A 21718-nucleotide genomic window follows, 5' to 3' on the forward strand; every position below is an offset into this window, starting at 1 on the left:
TGTAGTATAGTATACTTGGGAGAATATGATTTGAAATCAAGATTACTAGACTCGTTATGTTGACTCAAATATTCAAACTCGAAGTTACAATGGGCCGTCATCACTGGCTGTGGTACTATATAACAATATCTGTGATCATGAGCCATTTGTTTTTCGATTTACAAATTAAGCAGCGTCAATTTTTCTTTTTTTTTAGTCCAATAAAAATATATTTATATTTTTTTTATTTACTTTAAATTATTTTTTTATATTTTTATATCGTTTTTATGTGTTAATGTTAATATAAGTTTTAATATATATATATATATATATATATATATATATAGAGAGAGAGAGAGAGAGAGAGAGAGAGAGAGAGAGAGAGAGAGAGAGAGAGAGTTAAATTTCCATATAAGTGACTATTTTTTTGCCAATATTTAAGGGTTTTTTTGAATGATATTTATCTTTTTTTTATTTGCAAGTACTGTTTAAGATGGTAATAGAATTTGTTTTTCAAATATTAAAATAATATATATATTTTTTTTAAATTTATATTTTATATCAATAAATTAAAATAAATTGAAAATACTAAAAAAAAATTAATTTAAAATAATAAAATTAATTTTTTTTAAAATTATGTTGGAGCACAGAAACAAAAACTGCTTTAGAGCAGGTACATGATTATTATACATGATTACACATAGCAGTAAAACTACACACCGTACCATACATATATACTCATAGCATAGGATCCCTCCCCACCACAACAGCTAAGTGCATAATGCGCACACTCAGAGCCTCAGACACGTATGCACTCACCTCCACTCTCTCTTCTCACTTCTCAGCTAACCCCGGAAAGACAACAAAGAGAACTATACTTTTTTTCTCTTCACTCTGTGTGCGCATTTCACTCCCTGCGCTTCTTATCCGAACCCCTTCAAAACCCTAGATCTCTCGAATTTCTCCATGGAGGCTCCATTTCTACTGCTAATTCTAGTAATGTCAAGCTTTCTAGTCCAAAACACTGTAGAATTAGCTACTTTCTCGTCCAGGCTGATACACAGATTTTCTAAGGAATATAAGGAAGTTAGCGTTTCGAGGGGAGGGGACGTGAATGGCACGTGGTGGCCGGAGAAGAAGAGCAAGGAATATTACCAGATACTAGTCAGCAGTGACTTAACGAGGCAGAAATTGAAGCTTGGTCCTCATTATCAGCTTCTCTTCCCTTCTCAGGGTAGCAAAACGATGTCGCTTGGCAATGACTTCGGCTGGTATGGACAAAAGTTGGAAGCTTGGTCCGGTTGGTCCTGATTTTTTATAATTTTATTTTGTTTTTGGTGTTTTTGTAGGTTGCATTACACGTGGATTGATATAGGGACGCCACATGTATCGTTTATGGTGGCTTTGGATTCTGGGAGTGATTTGTTTTGGGTACCTTGTGATTGTGTGCAATGTGCTCCTTTATCTGCTAGTCACTACAGTAGTTTGGTAAGCCTGAAATTCCCATTATTTTTTCTTACTTAACTTTCTCTCGATTGGGTTTTTTTAGTAGTTTTGTGGTAATTTTAGTTGTTTTACATGGTAATTTTGTTTCGGGCTATACTATTTTTTTTTATGGAATGAGTGTTGTTGTTGTTGTTTTTTTTTTTTTTTTTGGGGGGGGGGGGGAGATGTTGTTTGTTCGCATTTGATTCTTTGCTAATTGGTAGGAAATGCAATTTGGAGTTTTCTTTTGGCAGCATTCTATGTGCTGAGTAAATGTAATTTATGACAATGTTTATTTGTGGAGGCGGTTTTATGCGTGGAATTTTGAATTTCGTTCATCATTATGCCAACGAAATTCCAAATTTCATTTACATAAGTATATAAACAGAATTGTTTTGTGTACATGAGGAAAGGTTGTCTTTATGCAACATATTAACCTATAGGACCTATTTGTTCTGAAGCAGATTGTATGTTTAGTTATTTGTTCTTTGGTATTACTCTGACAAACTTCTGCTGGAGAACTCAGGAAAGTTAGATCTAGTCATGAAGTTAATTGGGATTCTGCGGAGTAAAAAATAGGTTATTTTATTTTCTAAAATCTTTTTGTAGTTGACTGTGCTTCTTGGAGGTGCTTTGTACCTATCTCTATTGCCATTTGACCCAATCCACAGTGTTAATTTCAGCCTTTTGTTTTTAATTTCTCTCAAGCGTGTTGCAAATACTATGGGCCAAGTTGGAGAGTAGTTTGTTATTTGGCATTCATATAACTGTGCCTCAATACGTGTTGGCGGAGTTGTTTATCTCAGTGAAGATGGTTTCTTACTTAGAATAAGAAAAATAAAATGACCGGAAAATCAAGGGAATCACAGATTTTATGCTAAGATATGATAACAGGTTTAGCACTTATTTTCCGATTATTGATTGGCAGGTGCTCCCTCGTATTTGGAGCATCTATTGTGCAGGATAGAGATCTTAGTGAATATAGCCCATCTCAGTCAAGCACCAGCAAGCAATTGTCTTGCAGTCATCGGTTGTGTGACATGGGTCCAAATTGCAAAAACCCAAAGCAGTCATGCCCTTACAGTATCAATTATTATACAGAAAGTACATCAAGTTCTGGATTGCTGGTTGAGGACATAATACATCTTGCATCTGGTGGTGATGACACATTGAATACTTCTGTGAAGGCTCCAGTGATCATAGGGTGTGTGTGACGTATTCTTTCTTGCCACATTAGTTTCAACTTTATGTCATCGCTATTGCAAATTTAGTGGGGTTGCTCAAGTAAGATATTCTTTTATTTGTTTTATTGTTTTTTGTTGTTTCACATGGTTATTTATTTCTTAAGTACAGATGTGGCATGAAGCAAAGTGGTGGTTACTTAGATGGTGTTGCTCCTGATGGTCTTTTGGGTTTGGGCCTGCAAGAAATCTCAGTTCCAAGTTTTCTTGCTAAAGCAGGATTAATTCAGAATTCTTTCTCAATGTGCTTTAACGAGGATGATTCAGGGAGAATATTCTTTGGTGATCAGGGACCAGCTACCCAACAATCTGCTCCATTTCTGAAATTAAACGGGAACTAGTATGTACTATCTTTGCATCTCTATACGCATCACAAAAAGAAGCTATTGTTCTCTCTAGTGGTTGTTCTTATAGCTGCCAAAACTCTCATGCTTACTATATTAAACTCATTAACATGATTCAGCACAACCTACATTGTTGGAGTGGAGGTTTGTTGTGTTGGCACTTCTTGTCTTAAGCAAAGTAGCTTCAGTGCACTGGTGGATAGTGGCACATCATTTACATTTCTTCCAGATGATGTTTTTGAAATGATTGCCGAGGAGGTACCATCTCTTAAGTTTTAACATCAAACTTCATTGTGTACCATGATCATCTATTATTTTAACATGGGAGCCTTGTTTGATAGTTTGACACACAAGTAAATGCTTCGAGATCTAGCTTTGAAGGGTATTCTTGGAAATATTGCTACAAGACTAGGTGAGTCTGCATTAAAAGAAGAGCTTTGATAGCCTCTTTGATCCAACACTAATATTCAGGGTGGCTACTGTAAATAGTTCGCAGGACTTGCCCAAGATTCCATCTTTGAGGCTTATCTTTCCTCAGAACAACAGCTTTATGGTCCAGAATCCTGTTTTTATGATCTATGGCATTCAGGTGAGACCAATTTGAAATGGTGTTGTTAATTAAGCTTAATTTCATCTGTTATTTTCTGGTCAAATAATTGACAAAGGTGCAAGAAGTAAATATGGGTAAACACAATTTTTTAGAACTTTGGACATGACAAACCATTAAAGCTTTAAATGAATGTATTTTAGATTTCCAATCTAAGAAGAATGTATTGAGCAGATTCATAGTACAACTAGACATTTCTGGAACACCTCTAACAGATAGACAAATATTCAATTTTATGCCAAGATGTCTTCTTTTTTTTCTTTAGATATTGCTGCACTGATGATTCTTAGCTGCATTTATAACCAAGTGAGAAATAACCTTCCATTTATTTATTTGTATGGAATTTTTCTTTTCAAACAAGATTAAAAGTTCTGTTGGGTCTTATTACCTTGCTGGCTTGAATATAGATTTAGTAATATGTTCTTATATTATTCATATCCGTTCAGCACTATCTCAGTTCCATAGAAGTTTGCTGGTTGCGATGAAATCTAAATGTGGTGGCCTTGATGGTGCAGGGAGTTATTGGCTTTTGTTTGGCAATTCAACCAGCGGATGGAGATATTGGAACAATTGGACGTAAGTATGCTCACAGTTGCCTAAGGAAAATGCCACTGGTCATTAAATCTTCAGCTTGCTCTCTGGAAGTCTTATATTTGAATGGAACTTTATGCAGAGAATTTCATGATGGGATATCGGGTGGTCTTTGATAGAGAAAATTTGAAGTTAGGGTGGTCAGGTTCTAATTGTGAGTTCCCTGGCATTTCCTATGTTTAGGGATGTTGATACATTACGACTAAATGCCCCCTCATTTCTATATTTCATTCACTTGTTTGTAGAGCCATAGCCTAGCATATGGGAACTTTTTATTTTTTATTTTGGTCAGCAATTAATGCAATGTGTGCAGGTGGAGATGAAGGTGATGGTAAGACGTTGCCGCTTACTCCATCTGGGACACCCCAGAATCCACTGCCAACCAATGAGCAGCAGAGCACTCCTGGAGGACATGCAGTTTCACCTGCTGTTGCTGTAAACGCACCCTCCAAACCATCAGCTGCTTCAAGCCAACTAATTTCAACTCGGTTTTGTTTGTTAAAATGTCTGCTGCCACTGTATCTTCTGCATCGGGTTGTTTCAGCTTCATGAGTAAATACTGGCTGTCTACGAGATACAAGTTCTATTCTTTATATATAGCCCTACTTGTAAATTAAGTCCTTTTTCTTTTATATGTATACAAGTATATGTGGATCGGTCCTATCATCAAATGGCATCGGTTTTCCCCCTCCTATGGCCATTTGGCTGATTGGACTTTGAGGACAATATATTGTCTGCTCTGTTTTTCCTTAACACGTATCTTCATTTTGTGCCTCCATTCCTTGTGGACAAGCCATTCATCTACACCGGCCCTCCTCCTTTCCTCCTTTCTTTTTCTGTTTTTTAAAAGGCTGTTTTACTTGAAAACTGGGCAAGCTTGGGAGGCCAATTGTGTATTTTTATTCAACGATAAAGGATATTCTCATTATCAGTCTATGTATTTCATTTAAAAAGGTTTGATAAATTCCCCATATCTAATATTTGAAATGGCTCCAACCTTCATGTCGTGTCCCAACGGGCTTTATGCTCTCTGTTTTCGGCAGAATGCCTAGCAGAAGGTATTTTTCTGGCTCTCATTAATAGAACTCTGATGACGTATCAAAAGCTCAGTGGAATCATGAATCAGGGAACAAGAGTAAACCTAAACCCAATTGTCGCCGTTGAGACCACCAAAATTAGTTATGTCTTCTCTTTTTCAGGAATTGGTCGTTGTAGCACCGCAGAGAAAGCTATTCTAATTATTTTTACAAGAAACTGAAATAAAGATTGGAAATTAATAAGAAAACTAAAGAAAATTAAAATTCTAAAAATAAAAGGTAAAAGACAGTTCAGTAGTCACATGCTCGGTTGATTGATCATGGATGGAAAAGGATGGAATTAATTAGAAAAAATCCCTAATTAATTCCTTAACATCATTGAAGTGGTTATAATTAAAAACTTGACATTTCCTTCCCACTACGTAACCCAACATGAATTTAAAGTTATCAATCCAAGAAATGCAAGAAACCCCAAATGTCTACCCCTTCCTGGCCACTGTTAACTAATTTGGAGTATACTTGTATGGAAATTTTAGTTTGGGCTATTTAGACACAAAAACATTTTGATGGAAGATCTTTTTTGTAAGGTTAAATATTTATACATTAATGTTCATTTTATATATTTCCTTTTTCTTCAAATTATTTGTAACCCACCATTTTGATTCAATATCTCTTTTAACCAAACTATTTGTTCCCTAACCACATTAGCGCTAAGCCAAACGAACCCTCAACCCAGGTACGGAGCAAAAAAAATAAATTAAAAAAAAATATTTTAAAAAGATTAAAATTTCAGTTATTTTACTACTAAAATTATAAATATTAACAAGAAATGGGCTATAAAAAACATTTTCATGCAGGAATCAGGATCTCTGCTAGCCCCTGCCTCCACCACTGCCTCTACCCATTATTATTATGAATCGACCAAGTATAAAGTAAAAACATATTTGTGAGATGTTCAATACTTCATAGAAATGGAAAAATTAGACAATATGACGCATAAGAAAAATAGTTATAAAATCCTTGTAATAGTAATTTAAAAACGAGCCTTCGTACAAGCCACGTGAATTATCAATTATGTTCGACAACTATATTTGCTCCTCTCTTTTCTTTTTCTTTTTTTTCTTCAAAAAACTACACGCTAATAAAGGAAAAGACATTATAATATCATGATAATTTTTTTTTAAATCTAATTTTTAAAATTATTTTATATATATATATATATATATATATATATATCAAATATGAAGAAAAAACAAAATAAAAAATCGTTTTAAAAATCTATAGGGCTAGACGTGAAAATTAAGAAGGAAAGAAGATAAAGAAAAAAAAATGGACCACGTCAAAGAACCAACTTAACTTAGTAACGTAAGATATTAGATAAGATCCTAAGATATGATTTATATTATTCTGTAACACAACCCCTCAAGTGAAAGCTTTTTGCACTTGAAACTTGCACATGTTTACATTATATTATGCTTAATTTTTATCAAATAAATAGGGATGATGAAATTTGAACTCGTGACCGCTTGGTCATCAAGGCTCCAATACCATGTCAAAGAATCAACTTAACCCAATAACTTAAGCTGTTAGGTGAGGTTTTAGGATATAATTTATATTATTCTCTAACAAAATAGACATTGATTATATTCGAATGTTTCCCTGAAAGCAAATGTTTGACCGTTAAGTGACATCACACACGTTGCCACTATACACGCGCCGACTCACACGCATGCGCCATCCACTATTTTTAAGTAGTATTTTCGTTTGTTAACTTACCAAATAGTCTCTAAATAAGCCTGATTATAACAAAAAAAATATCCATAAGGAGAAGATTAAAATGCTTATAGATGGATGCAGGTTAAAGAATTTGATTTTAATGGTTATCCAGTCATATTTCACCGTGTTTAAAAAATTAAGAAGATAAAACAACCCCTTAACCCAAGTTTAATAGTTATTTCATTTTTTAAGGATAATTATGTTACAGTACAAAAATATAATGAGACAAATTTATATAGATCAAATCAAATTCGATAATTAACAATGAATTATGAAAAAAAATCGTATTATGCCTCTAAGCAAATTATTTGATTTTGTTTGAGAAGTGCAAAAAAAAAAGTCATTACATATATCCACTGTGCAATAAATCGAGGGCACAGTGATTTGCTAATCCCTTTTTGTTGGTTTTTTTTTTGTAATTCATGCATGCACTTGTGTCTGTTGTTGTACTTGCATCTGTAACTTTTAGCGGCGATCAAATCCATCAACCCTTGAGGAGTAGCTTTCAAAGCATCAACAATTAGATTGATTGGTTTTCATTTTATTTTATTGAATGGATTTATTTTCTTCTATCGGTACTTTCAGTGGGCAAGAGGGAAGGTTTTGGACTGCACAAAACTATTATTATTTGTCATGCATGAATGAGGACAGTGAAGGACGACGAGGGGGAAGGCGAACAATTATTGGTTATAAGAGGAACACCAGTGGCTTACCCTCCTCTCCATTTCCAAAAGTTTTCCATTTTTAATCGAGAAGAAAGGTCCAAGAACCAAAAGGAAACATATAGATCCAAGCACCATGAGAGAAAAGAAAGGGGACCATGGCCTTACTTTATGTAGCCCTTTCGGCCTTTTGTGCAGCTGGTTGCATGACGTTATATGAAATTCCACAGTCATTAACCTTTAATTAGATCGAGTGACTAGCTATACAGTACGGATAAAAACAAACTTAAAAAGGTTTAGAAGTTTCTAAAAGCAGAAGCGTGATAAATTCGAAACATATTCAGGTTGGTAGGTGCTGTGTTGACGAGGAATAATTAATTAAACTAAAACATAAACTAAATTCTAATTTTTCCCAATTGTTCTTCTCTGCTCCTACCTGATTTAGTTCTTCTTCCTTTCTTACTAATACTAAGAAAAAGATGCAAAAGGTAACTGCAATATTTCCCACATAGAAATGCCCACTAGACTGAAAGTTTTTTTTTTTTGTTAATTTATCGTTTATGATTATATAAGTATGTAAATAATATTTTGAGTTTGGTATTCCGACCGTGTGCACTTCACCATTTGAAACCTCTCTTGAAGTCTACGAGGAGTAATTAATTAACTAATGTTCCCGAACATTGAATAACAGATGTCCAAAAGCTATAATTAAAATATGTAGTATGTAATTAAATCTATGAAATGGCGGGTTGAATAGAAGATGAGCTATTAAATATGCAAGGAGACTCATGGCAAGGTTCAGAAATCAGTCAATCCCAGCACTGCCGAGAAGAGAAAACAATTCTCGCAAATCTTCTCTGCCTCTAGCTAGCATGGATGACATACCTTGATTCAAGCTTTGATTTTAGCGCATTACAGCAGTACATGTTAGGTTAATATTAGCAAGAAACTTGCCAGTTAATTTGAGACATGTTTTCTGTTATAAGAAACCAAATATATATATATATATATATCTTCTAAACAACCAAAACATCTCGGGTTCGGTACGAAACTTCAGTACTGTATTCAAGCTCCTCATTTTTTCTTTTCATTTTTAAACTCTTTTTTACTCAATTTAGTCCATCTCTAGTCTCATGGGATGAAATTAGGTTTTGAATTATAGTACACCTATAAAATAAAAAGATAGATGATGGAAATAATATATGCCTAATCTCAAATTTTATAATTTTAATTCCAATTATAAAATTTATTTTTGATATTTTTTTATCTCTTGAATAAAAAATAAACTTGCTATAAAATAATAATAAAGAGACAACATGTATTTTATTATCACGATTTCGGCTACCAAAATAATTAAGTTTGGTATCAAGATATTTCATTTGATGAGGAGCATTTGATGGTGGTGGTTTTTTGTCCTAACTTTGCCTTGAAAAAATAGATTAGGACTTAGAGAGATTTGTGGTCTTGGTTTTATTATTCCGTTTTTAAATGATTTTTTGCTACTTTAAAGGCGTGCATAGATTTATTGAGGTTTGTTAAGTAAACTCTAAGGTGATTTTAGATAAAAATTAGTTGATTGGTAAAAAAATCCAAATCAATTTTATAATCGGTTTTCAACTATTTTGGTTGTCAAGAATTGAGGTAGCAGATTTTAATTTTAATTTTTAAATAAAGAATGAATAACTTGCATGGCATACTCGTAATAAAAACTCTAGCCATAACAAGTGATTTTCTCACCAAATTACCCGAGACAACTCTATTCATCTTTGTTTCTCTTCCTTTCTATAGTAAATAAAACTTATATCTAGTTTCTTATTAATCTAAATATAATTACCACTCTTTTCATTTTACTTTCTCTTTCCTTTTATGTTAATTAAATCTATATCTAGTTCCTCATAGATCAAAATATATATTTTCTTGTTTATTTTATCTAGGTTTTATATGTACTCATTTATCAGGTTCTTATATCCTTTTAAATAAAGTTGAATAATTATATCTTATGATTTGAAAAAACTAAGCTTCTCTGCGGCTCATTCCTCCATTAATTTATAATGATAACTTAATTAAGATCTTTTTAATTACATGTATGAGATACAAATAATATTTTTTTGGAAGTCCTGGAAAGGGAAATGATAGAAGAAGTCTCAATTTTACGTAAAAAGAGAGAGGCTGGTAGTATTGACTTAAAAGATCATATTTCTTTATTTTTATTGGTTATTTTGTTTAATTTGCTTTAATTTATTAAGTCGTAATTCTTATAACTAATTAATGGGTCTTAGAAACAGTGATGTGTTTTTATTTAATCATAAATAGGTAACTTATTTATTTCTTGCCACGACATGTACTCTCTTGACATCGACAATCTTTTTAAGGGATCCAAATTAGTAGATGGCCCCATATGTTGCCAAATAGATTCCATACGGGCTACGGCCAATCAAAACAGTTATTTTTATTTTTTAAAGTATTTTTTATAAATATATCAAAATAATATATATTTTTTATTTTTTAAAATTTATGTTTTATATCCATACATCAAAATAATTTAATAATATATAAAAATAACTTAAAATAAAAATAAAAACAAAAAACTCAAAATTTTCAAAAAAACATAATTGAACCGTGTTTTAAAATACCGTCTACAGATGGGTCCCAAAGCATTAAAAAACAAATCAAGCATGCAGTAAAGCCTCGAGGCCCTGTTCTAGGCAAAGCGAAGGCTTTATAAAGAGGGTGGGTCCCTACAATGACAACTACGTGACAACAATATCATATATATATATATATATATATATATATATAATCATGCAATAATATCATTCTTGTCCATAATTTAATTGATCACGAAGAATGAATATAAAATCCAGTACATGGAATTATTAATCCCTGCACCCCCGACTTTAGTATGTGCTATGGTGTATCGTAATTCCTGTAAAATCAAAGTACAATTTTCATGGGTCAAGAAAATATTAATCGTCACAAGAGAACTAATTATAAATTTAAGAGCTCGCTTATCTGAGGTGATGCTTTTATTTTTGGGTAGAAAAATATATTATTTCTGTGCTTTTCAAAAAAAAAAAAAAAAAGAGCAAAAACTCAGAAAAAACATAGCCTAGGAACACAAAACTAGAGCAGCTGGAGACAAAAACATGTGCGCAGATCTATAGAATGTCAGTCCGCCTCTGTCTCTCTCTCAGTTAATTGGTTACATGCCATGAACTTCTTTACGCTAAATGATGTTTCTTTTCTCCTCCCTGAAACTTAATAGTTAAGTTACTGTAGCGCGACATGAAGCTTCACATCATATTTGATTACTTTTCTTTTCGGAGAATCTTCGTATTTGAAATATGGTATCTTCAGAAGCTCCGTTACCGTTTGTTTTTGAAAAAATTTAAATTTTTCTTTCCAGGAAGTGTTTCTGTCAACGCGCCTTCTCGGCCAATCAAACCCAACCAACCAATCCAAACTAAACAACTCGCCGACGATCCATCCAACAGAGAGACAGAAAGGCTCCCAGCCTAGCCTTTAGAGGGAGCCAGCTCCTTCCTTCACATCTCCGCCGTCCACGTGCCAATCAATCCACACCCTGATCTTCTTTTTCAAACGTGTGGCGCTGCTTCCCCATTCTAACGTGCCAGCTGCTTCCCCTTTCGTTCTGATGACTACTATTACTACTATTTTATTATTATTATTATTTTAGGGTTAATAATTAATACCGATGCGGCGGGTCATACAGGGGTTCTCATAGAAGGTTCCTTTTCACACACATAGCTTTCAAGCCTCGCTGTTTACCCCATCTTTCTTACTCTTAGGAGTCTTTGCATTTAAGTCCCTATGACAAGTTTTTGCATTTAGATCCCTATAGCATCTTTATCATCAAAATTGAAAACGTCAGCATGCTTGTATGCCACCTCTAATCAACAACAAAGCCTAATTATTCACAAAAACATGAAGGATGTGGGAAAAGTATTGCTAATTTTTTTTTTCCGCCATTCATTAAAAAACAATAACTATTATTTAGGGGTAAATATGTCTTTTCACAGTTCATTTTTCATTATGGAATTAATGCATCTTGCTCCCTTTTAAACTTTTTTATACAGGGTAATTACTTAACCGGCTTTAAAAACAAAAAAAAATTATTGAAGTTTGGTCTAAAATGCTTGTTCTAAAATTTTACTTTCAGCCTGATAGTAAATTTACTTTGTTGCTCTTTGATTCCAAAATTTTTAAACTTTATATTTACGAGCTTATTCGTATTTTCAACTTTTTTTTTATGTGATTGTTGTGTGTTCTTGTCACAATATGAAATTTTAGTAAACATATAAAAAAAAAACAAAAAGTTTCTCATATTCTTCAACACACGGGAAGCACCCGTGCATTCCAAGCATGACGTGTAACGCCTCCCAACAACTAAAATATTTTTTCATTGTGTCATTGGAAGTGTCATCGTATCCTTTTTATGTTAGTAAAACATGTGTTGCCGATAGTGGTATGATTTGTCGCTGGTGAGACTTTCTTTTTTATTCTTCTTCTTTCCCCTCCATGAAAATATCAGGTTGGTCTTCTTTGTTATTAATGTTTCAACTCCATTCTATTCTTTTGATTTTTAATTTTTATTCTTAACTGTTTTGTAAAGTTTTATTTAATTTCAATTTCATCATTCAATCTTAATTTGTTATATATTATTTTTTTTAATTTGACCCTTAGTTTTTTTTCTTGGCATGTTTGTAAAACTTTTATTAGTTTTTTATTTCATTCCTCAATCCAAATTTATGGTATATTATTTTTTCTAACTTTATCCTTATTCTTTTGATTTTCTTTGTCCTTTTATTAAAGTTATTTTGCTTTTCAATTTTCACTCTTCAATCAAAAATTTATAATTGCTTTCTAATTTATTTTTTACTTCAATTTTTATCCTCATTTTTTTTATCGTTATTTTTTAATCTTTTTGTGTATTTATCTTTTCCCGATTTCATCCTTCAACATTTGATTTATTAGGAATTGAGGATCGTGATTTTTTTTCATGTATAGTGCTTCTGGTATAACAATTCAAGTTTCAAGTTTAAAAAGTTAATGTGGGTTGACATCTCTGTTTTTTTTTTACTTGTTTTCTTTTTCAATTTCATCACACGACATAATTGTTTTTTTTAAAAAAAATAGCTTGTGATGTTTTGTTTTATTTCTTATCTATCAGGTTATCATAATCACATGACATAGGACACAGTTTAGCGAGTTAACCCGAGCTAACTTGCCCTTTATTATTCAGATTAAATGTCTATCATGCTAACTCAGTTTGATTAGCGTCGTTTTCTTATCCATTTTTGTTCTTTCATATTTAATTGGTCAAAAATTGAACTACATAGTTTTTTTCACTCTTGAAAATTTTTTTTTCTTCTAAATCATCATGATTGCTTTTTAATTTTTTTTATTTTTTTTTATCGTTGCCTTTTTTACTGGCTAGAGCTATAAACCGACTCATAAATTTTCTTCTTTTTCTTAAACACGCTTGCAACACCTGGTTCTAGGTTTACAAAATTCACCCGGGTTCATTTTTTTTTAAGATCATATTTTTTTAGTTTTATTTTTCAGCATTTAATTTAATTTAAAATTGAGATCTACTATTTTTTTTTCTATGTTTTCATTTAGATCTTTCACTAATTTAAAAGCTACTCAGGTTATCTTGGTTTCTTTAGAAAGAGGAAAAAACATAATTATGATTTATATGTGAATGTTCAATGTACACGTGAAAAAACCTTTAGTTTTACTTGTTTATATATATATATATATATATATATATATATATATATATATATTATAATAATTGTAATACAGGGTAGGTAGCAGACACTAGCCAACTCAACAAAGAGATACAATTGACATAGAAGGGGCACAGCTGCAAACTTTCCTCCTCATTTTCTCCCTTGCATCCGAAGAACAAAGGTTTCTTATTATTGAAGGACAATGTCATCAAACAGAAGAACAAAAATATCATGTCTTCTTAAAGTATTTGTTTATTGCTGTAGGGGGGGCCACGACCCTTTTTTCTCTGTTTGAATCAGGCCATGGAAAGGCCTATATAAGTAGTAGACCTGTGTGAGAGAAAGATCTCAAGGGAAGTAAGGAAGCAAAGAAGTAGAGCAGCCTTAACACCCTCTTTCTTTGTTTGTTAGAAGGCAAGAAAAGAATCCATTGTTTGCAGGAAGCTCCTTGTAACTTCTTGTTTAGCTCTCACTTCAAATGTTTTTGGTGGTACTATAAATTAATAAACATTACTTCGTTCTTTCTTTCAAGAAACACACCTCTTTTTTTGTTTTCTATTTTCTTTCTTCCCCACCTTTGTTTCGTCTAGAAACTATCTGTCTGGGGTTTCGTTATCTTCTGTCAAGCTCTCAAAAACTTGCCTTGGTAATTCTGACTTTTTATACTTACGGAGAAGAATATTTTCAGAACCATTAAGAGACCATCTGTAACCTAAAAGATGGGAGTTAGTGGCACTTTGGAGTATTTATCTGACTTGGTGGGAAGTGGAGGCCATAAACACAAGAAGAAGAAGCAGTTACAGACTGTTGAGCTTAAGGTCAGGATGGACTGTGATGGCTGTGAACTTAAGGTCAAGAAGGCCATTTCTTCATTGAGTGGTATGTTGCCTGCCTTTTCACCTCTCTTGTTTATTTTCTGCTGCACTGTTTTTTTTTTCTCCTTAATTTTGCAGCTGAAGAGAAAGTGATACATTTGAACCTGATTAATTTTTGCGTTTGCCATTTATGTAGGAGTTAAAAAGGTGGAGATAAACAGAAAACAACAAAGGGTGACTGTTACAGGATATGTTGATTCAAGTAAGGTGTTGAAGAAGGCAAAGTCAACAGGGAAAAAGGCAGAGATTTGGCCGTATGTTCCTTACAATTTAGTGGCTCAACCTTACGCTGTTCAGGCTTATGACAAGAAGGCTCCTCCTGGTTATGTCAGGAATGTAGAAAACACTGTCACCACAGGCACCGTGACCAGATATGAGGACCCCTACACCTCCATGTTCAGTGACGACAACCCAAATGCTTGCTCTATCATGTAACGCAACCGCAATTAAGAGTACAGCAAATGTCCCATCCACCTGCTTCTCCTTCTCCTTCTCACGAGTTTAAAAACCACTGTAAAATTCCCATGTAGAGTTTTTCTCATTTTCAGCTTCGTTCTTGGGGGATTTTCTTATTATGCAGTAATAAAATTGTGAGTAGATTAGTGAGTTGATGAATGTCGTCACCCCTTTTGGGTTTTTTGAATGGTCTCAATCAATGTTTTGTAGCTTTGCAGTGAGTGGTTTTTGTTGGGCCTAGACTACTTTAGCATGGGTTTAGGTATTTGATGTTGAAATGTTGTGGGTGGCCACTTTTTAGCAGTAGCAGCTTCCTTCACTTTATTTTCTGGTGCACGATGTTAAGTTTTTTAATCTATTTTGTGACTGAATAGTGTTAACAGCTGTGGTCAAGTCACCATGCTGGGGTGATGCAAGGAAGTTGCATTTCCAACGAGGGTTCATAACAAGGAATTAAGGATGTATGGTGGAGATCTTAAGTAACTAAAAGTTTTAATTTAAGTAACCAATCAATTTGCCTACTGAGGAGCAATCCCATGTCTAAAGAGGTTTGTTTATATTCTAGATCTGTGAGCTTCAGGCACTCAGCTAGAATGGTATATAGACTAGGCCAGAATTTGGCTGAACCAGCAAGAATGCCTAACCCCAAGGTGTGGCAAAAAAGGCATTGGCGTTAAGATTTAAAATCTCAAGATTTGGAATCCATTCGGTTCCCAATCGAAGGCAAGGACAAAGGCAAACAAGAGAAATTCCCAACAAAAGCACATCCACTCAAAACCAAAACTGAGAAAAAGAATCCTTCTTTCCAATTTTCTTCAACCTTTCTCTGATCCAGAGGAAGCGTAAAGATATATATCAATAACATAAACAGAGATTCATGTGCAATACAGTTTCTCACACAGCTTCAAAAAATCAAGCCTACGCTCAATTTCCACTTCAAGAATAAGCACCTGATAACACAAGGAAAAAACAAAAAGAAGCAACTTTCTTCCTTGTCGGACATATTTTATGGTCATTAATTTTCCTTGGGATTTCTGTCAAGGCAGACCATGTGAATCGTCGCGTATATTAAGCGTCCGAATCATGCATTTCAGCAAACTGATATAGTTTGTCAGATGAGGCTAAAATGATCGAACATATAAGTATTTTTAGCAAATTTTGGCTCCTGAGGTAGAGCAGATTATTTGAATTGATGAGAGGTAAAACCTCTAGAAAATAGGAATAAAATGATTTTTAGCTAATAATAAGAAACTTGACAGACTAACTAGACAAATCAAATCAAAAGATAACATCCAAAATGACATAAAAAATTTATGCTGTTGCTGCATACTCGGGAAAGAAAATCAACTACTCTCGACAATGAGACTGTTTAATTCCACCCCGTGAGAAATAGAATAATTCCCACCTCCGAGCAAGCATAGTTGAGCATGTCAGAAGAAACCACTGCTTATGTTTTTGAATAAAGGCGAATATTGTAAAGTAATCAATAACTTGTACTCAAAAGTTTGCTCTTCATTTCTATAAGGTTCTAGAAAGTAGAAACAGCTCCTTTCAGGAACTTTCAACGGAAAGAAAACATTTCGGTATGACAGGAGCAGAGAATGACATTCACTTGAGCTATTTACTTCCCGGTGATCTTAATGGTGATGCAGTTAGTGCTGATTAGCCTTTTGAGCCATTGCTAGCACGTATCTTATACAGCCTGGTATGCAGAATCATTTTGTTTGAGAAGCACTAACATGGTTGAAAATCCCTGGAGAAGAGGCTGATGGATGATGCTTGTCATAAGTGGGGCACTTTATATTTTAGTGATCTTCTTAGGTAGCGTTATCACACAGTTTCAATCATAGTATGTAACCAAAATCTGCGCTTAATACGTGACACCAGTCTTCCTGTCTTCTCCTGCAACTAAAGCATGCATTGTCTAGCAGAAAATGTTGTTTCAGAAGCATAATTGACCTCATCCTCCCCAGGTTTTCCAAGATTTCAAGGAGACCTTTAACTTCATAATGAAAAATGGATGCGTAAATGACCACCATTAATCTCTAAGTCACTTTACATACACAAACCATTGTCCTCCCCATTTGAGTACTTTCTAGCAGTCAAACAGGGAATAATCCTCCTTTTTTATGTTTTTACTACTTCAATCCCCAAAAGTAGGCTTTATCAAGGTCAGAGAGATTATGACATGCCGAGGAGGGGGTGTGAAGAATATGCTCTATTATGCACTTCTTCAAAATGTAAATTTCCATACACGAGCCATGACCAACCTATGAGGCTCTTGAACTCATAACTGAGTCAAGTGAATACAAAAAAAGCTGCTTCTGGAAGTTCAAGAAGTTCCTGGATTCCAATCCCAGCATCAATCCAACAAGGTGCAATGACATCATTTCCAAGATAACGAGAGGAAACTCACTTGATGATCTACACTAGACTTTCATTTTTTTGGTAAACTCCTATTCCCAGAGTAAACTCCAACAAAATTAATATCATAGAGAAGAGTTGCATTGCCAGGGATATTGCAATCACCTGTGTAAACAATATAATGGCAGTTAGTTTCCAAGTAACAAGTGCAAATATTGGTTGAATGCATTAGTGCTTCTAATTCTATCCTATGCACTAGAACAGTTTAGCTATACAAAAACAGTCATGTTAGTGAGCATATAACATCATGAAAATGATACATTACGAGTAAGACCACACATTTGATTCAGAATTAATGGGCATAAGAAAACTAAATGACAAAAGACATTGGCAATACAGATCAACAGCATTAGTCATTGTACCAACAGTAATAAAACAAGGAATCCATACTGCTGCGCTGCAAATTCAATACACATGAACTCGAAGGCAGGAGGATGGAGAAACAAAAGGAAACAATTTATAGTTTTTCTTATGCCTGACTGTCTGAAGTTAAACCTGTACTCTGCATCTGTTTTGGAATATTTTAAGCTCAAACACCTACGAGTAGTTTAAATGTTCAATGATATGGAATGCTTCATATGAAAAAATCACCTGAGAAGCATCCTGCAGGTTCTGGACCATATGCTAAAGGAGGAGGAATATATAGCTTACGTCTTCCACCTGTGAAAAGCCAGCAGTTTGACAAAACCTTGGGGAAAATAAGAATAAATACAAAGAACAAAATAACTAACAGAATTCTTTCCTTTTTTTTCTTCTCAAAATCGTACCTTCCTGCATTGGGGGCACCCCTTCACCCCCTAGAATTCCCTGATCCAATCCTCTAATGACCTGAACAAATAAATAACCATGTAAAATAAAGTTGTCTGATGTAGATGTATGTGGGGAAATTATACGCAGCATCATTTGATTTTTGATATTCTCTGTTTATTGTTTCTGTAAAGAATGGTAGAGCAGCTTAATGAAAGAAAAATCCCAATTCACAAGAGTCGTATAAAAAGTTTCAAAAGTTCTTGTTGTAGATTACCTAATGGAAGATTCAATTTAGCTCTTTAATATCCTTCATCATTACGATTTACAATAGAAGGATTCACAGAAAAATGCTAGTACAGAGCAGTATCAAAAATATTTTGTTAAGCATTGTACATGAAAACTCTAATCTATCCTTACATGGGGACAGTATGGAATATGGTGATCCGCCCACAATCATCCATTAGATTAAGAAGGAATAAATTATCACCAATCTAAGCAAAGAATATCAAGTAACTAATATGACATGCAGATAATGTAACCTATGAATGAAGACAAAAGTAGTAAAACTCACATCTCTACAGAGCACTATATATGAGCTGTGACTTGGCAAATACATGATAGCAAGTAGTTTAGACCCTAGTCTTACAAGCCTCTAACTTGATCGGCTGTAAATTAGGAGTTCAACATAAAATCTTTCCACTTGCATGTTTGAGAAGAAAATGGAACCAAACTGATAATTCTAGCTAATACTTTCACACCTTACCAACGCCAATGCGCATAGTGAGAGGTCTGCCGCGTTTATAGCTGCTGTCAAAGACTCTCCCATCAGCGAATCTTGCAGTGTAATGGACCTGTGTCGAGGGAGGGAAAGAAAAACACAAATTGTGATGCTTCAAGGTATTTACTAGTTGTTTTTCCGGTGAGATTATTTATAGGTGCTACTGCAGGGAAAAAAAAATAACTGAAACAGTACTAAAACAAGTTGAATCTTCAAGGAACAATTCATGACCAGAATACATCAAATAGGTAGATCATGAATCAAACAAACCTAAACCTTTAAGGATAAAGTTATTCATAACTCCAGTTAAGTCAAGTACTTTATCAAAATTATTTCACAATTTCTGAGCACATGCTTTATTTAGATCCATTACATACCTTCAGCATGAAAGCCTCAAAATTCTCCAATCAATATTGCCCCAGAAAACATGAGAGAACCCATTCAAGAACAGATAAAAGCTTATTAAAGTCTAGACACAGATTGAATTACTATCATTAATTAGTAATTTGAGATTGAAGCTTGGTATAACTACTTCAATAAAGCGAAATTCAGGGAAACAAAAAAAATCAAGATAATAAATTAGCAAAATTCCTGAACTGTTAGACTCACATTAATGAGCTCATTATACGGGGCATCCACACCAGGCCCTACAGAAATATCACAGTAACCAAGGCCAGAGGGAACAAAGTTAAGGTCACATGGTGGGTCTGCTACCGTAGCATAGTACTCAATTCTAGTGGCTTCAGCATCCAATGGCGAGAAAGCAAGAACAGAAGCAGCTAAAAGCCCCAAACCCACGTCAAGAATGCACTTCTTTGTCTTAGAAACTGACTTCAATGAGAGATTTGTTTCTCTGTCATGTGACAAACAAGAAAGACAAGAAAATGGTGAAGTGGGTTTGGAAGTGAGAGTGGGTTTGCTAGAATTGAAGAGGTTTTTTGAGGTTGTGAATGTTATAGCAGAGAGTGCTGCCATGTTTTGGGCAGTATACTGTAGTTTGTTGTGCTCTCAACTCTGTCTATCCAGTTGAGGTGAGGTGAGTGGTTTTAAAAAGCGGTTAAGTTAGGAGGGTGGATTGAACAACAAAAGCACTCTTTTGGAGGGAGGAATTTTGATCGTTGGATATGGATAAGAGCCCTTATTGAAAAAATAATTAATTTAAAGTAAAAAAAAAAAAAAATCAAAGTAATTTCAACCTCAATGCCAATGCCAAACACTCCTGAATTCATGCACGTGCACCTGCTGCCTGCTTGCTTACAGATTTTGTCCAGTGGTCCTGATCATGCTATGAATTTAAATATGAAGGTAACTAAAACCACCTATCGTTTTTTCCCCTCTGAATTTCCTCATGGATTTGGAAACGTTTTTCCTTGCAGCATAGAGCACAATTATGGATTTGGTTTTCCTTGTACAAATCAAGGAACTCCAGCTAGAAGTTAGTAATCTGCAACTTCACCTATGGCCGAGGAACGGTTAAGGCCAGACAAGTGTAACAACAAAAGTTTTCCACTTCTTCACTTTTGTTGTCATTTTGGTATTGTATCGATCTCAAATTACTGGTGTTCTTTTGTCTTTTGCTTAATAACTAATTGAAAGGTTATACGAGGCTGACCTTCTGAAATTTACATCAATTCTGGACCTTGAGTCATTTGAGAAGACTCTTTTGGATACCATGGCACGTCTTCAAGAGAGAATGCTAGTGTTTTTTTCTCTTGAAATTACATGATTGATTAAGTGTTATGTTCCAAAATGCCATGTACTGGTATGATAATTGTATATCCATTTTGACTCTAATCTTTGCTGCAGAAATACAATCTCGAGTAATCCAGCATCTACGTATGACCCGTCAAATTTGCTGTTAATCAATTGTACTTTGATGCATAATTGGCATCAATCTTGAATTACTTGAATAATTAATTAATTAATTAATTAGGACTAAGAAAATGAAGCTCTTGCCACTACATCTCTTATTAATTTGCTGGTGTTCTTAGATGCAGAAGGGGGGATGCCAGACATTGAAAATGAGATTGCAAGTCTCATCAGTAGCATAAATATACAGAGACATTTTTGTGCCTGAAAATGGAAACAACCTCAGTTCTGTTCGCGTAGGATCTGATCAATCTTCTTGTGTTCCTGTGAGGTGAATAAAGGTTGAAAGTTTTGTACGAGGATGATGGGAAATCTGTGTATATTTATGCTACTGATGAAACTGGTTTTTGTTTTTCTCAGCAACCAATCCTCCACAGCAAATTTTGAGGCATTGTCTCATGGGACTAATAATGTAAACGCAAATCCTTGCAACAACATGGAAGGAAGCAATATGAACAACTCGACCAGTGAGGTCTTCCCATCTTGGTACCAAGCTTTCACATCATTGTCATCAACTGATCTCCTCTCTGCCTTCAGCCTCCAGCCTCATTCCCAGCAGGATGCAGTAAAGGTTCTCCCTCTCTTTAGGCATCTTTGAAATTCTATGTGATACTGCTAAAAATGTATAGCTAAATTTAAAACCTATTTTTAGTGACTATTTCATAACAAGAACATATAAACTTCTCTTGTCGGCAAGACAATGTTGCTGGTCCAGGCTTTACTTCAATGTTGCAACAGCCACAGGCAGAGACCACATCAAACTGCCATCAAATGCCTCTACTACTGCTGACCAATGTTCAGAATATGAGAATAATGATATAACACAGCCTAAGGTATAAAATGCTTCACTCCAATAACTTCTTTTGAGTGGTTAAATAGCAGTGTAAACCAGAAATTTGGGTGATCCAATTTCGAGGGGACATGCAATTTTCCTTTTCTTCTTCCTGTTTCTTCATGTAGGAAAGGAATATTAATGATGTGTGTATATTATGAGCTCATGGATTTGTATGATAAAGAAGGTAGAAAAAACAAGGATTTTCTCTATATCATATGCCCTAGGTAGACTTCGGCAAAAAGAAGAAGAAGAA

General features: G+C 34.2%; 3 protein-coding genes across 6 annotated transcripts; 2 read left to right on the forward strand and 1 right to left on the reverse strand.

The window, feature by feature from the left end:
* Nucleotides 1-738: 738 nt before the first annotated feature.
* LOC133695195 (aspartic proteinase-like protein 1) lies at nucleotides 739-5000 on the forward strand. 3 transcript variants are annotated; one of them, XM_062117067.1, is made up of 10 exons: nucleotides 740-1250; nucleotides 1329-1467; nucleotides 2427-2668; nucleotides 2818-3045; nucleotides 3169-3307; nucleotides 3391-3461; nucleotides 3539-3638; nucleotides 4172-4232; nucleotides 4330-4401; nucleotides 4561-5000. In XM_062117067.1, exons 1-10 carry the CDS (start codon nucleotides 946-948, stop codon nucleotides 4797-4799), a joined length of 1596 nt encoding a protein of 531 aa, XP_061973051.1. In that variant the 5' UTR covers nucleotides 740-945; the 3' UTR covers nucleotides 4800-5000. The 3 variants fall into 3 exon arrangements, with proteins under 3 accessions (XP_061973052.1, XP_061973051.1, XP_061973053.1); XM_062117069.1 differs by having other exon boundaries at nucleotides 1111-1250; nucleotides 2393-2668; XM_062117068.1 differs by lacking the exon at nucleotides 4330-4401 and having other exon boundaries at nucleotides 739-1250.
* An 8634-nt stretch (nucleotides 5001-13634) lies between these two features.
* LOC133693846 (heavy metal-associated isoprenylated plant protein 23-like) lies at nucleotides 13635-15133 on the forward strand. The gene is made up of 2 exons (XM_062115184.1): nucleotides 13635-14357; nucleotides 14490-15133. Exons 1-2 carry the CDS (start codon nucleotides 14198-14200, stop codon nucleotides 14786-14788), a joined length of 459 nt encoding a protein of 152 aa, XP_061971168.1. The 5' UTR covers nucleotides 13635-14197; the 3' UTR covers nucleotides 14789-15133.
* A 1679-nt stretch (nucleotides 15134-16812) lies between these two features.
* Nucleotides 16813-19852, reverse strand: LOC133693668 (photosynthetic NDH subunit of lumenal location 4, chloroplastic-like). 2 transcript variants are annotated; one of them, XM_062114930.1, is made up of 6 exons: nucleotides 19371-19852; nucleotides 19139-19162; nucleotides 18742-18834; nucleotides 18001-18061; nucleotides 17825-17893; nucleotides 16813-17338 (listed from the first exon to the last, which is right to left on the reverse strand). In XM_062114930.1, exons 1-6 carry the CDS (start codon nucleotides 19734-19736, stop codon nucleotides 17247-17249), a joined length of 705 nt encoding a protein of 234 aa, XP_061970914.1. In that variant the 5' UTR covers nucleotides 19737-19852; the 3' UTR covers nucleotides 16813-17246. The 2 variants fall into 2 exon arrangements, with proteins under 2 accessions (XP_061970914.1, XP_061970916.1); XM_062114932.1 differs by lacking the exon at nucleotides 19139-19162 and having other exon boundaries at nucleotides 19371-19845.
* Between the last annotated feature and the right edge of the window lie 1866 nt (nucleotides 19853-21718).

Source organism: Populus nigra, chromosome 5 (assembly GCF_951802175.1).
Source record: "Populus nigra chromosome 5, ddPopNigr1.1, whole genome shotgun sequence".
In the NCBI taxonomy this organism is placed as follows: Eukaryota; Viridiplantae; Streptophyta; class Magnoliopsida; order Malpighiales; family Salicaceae; genus Populus; species Populus nigra.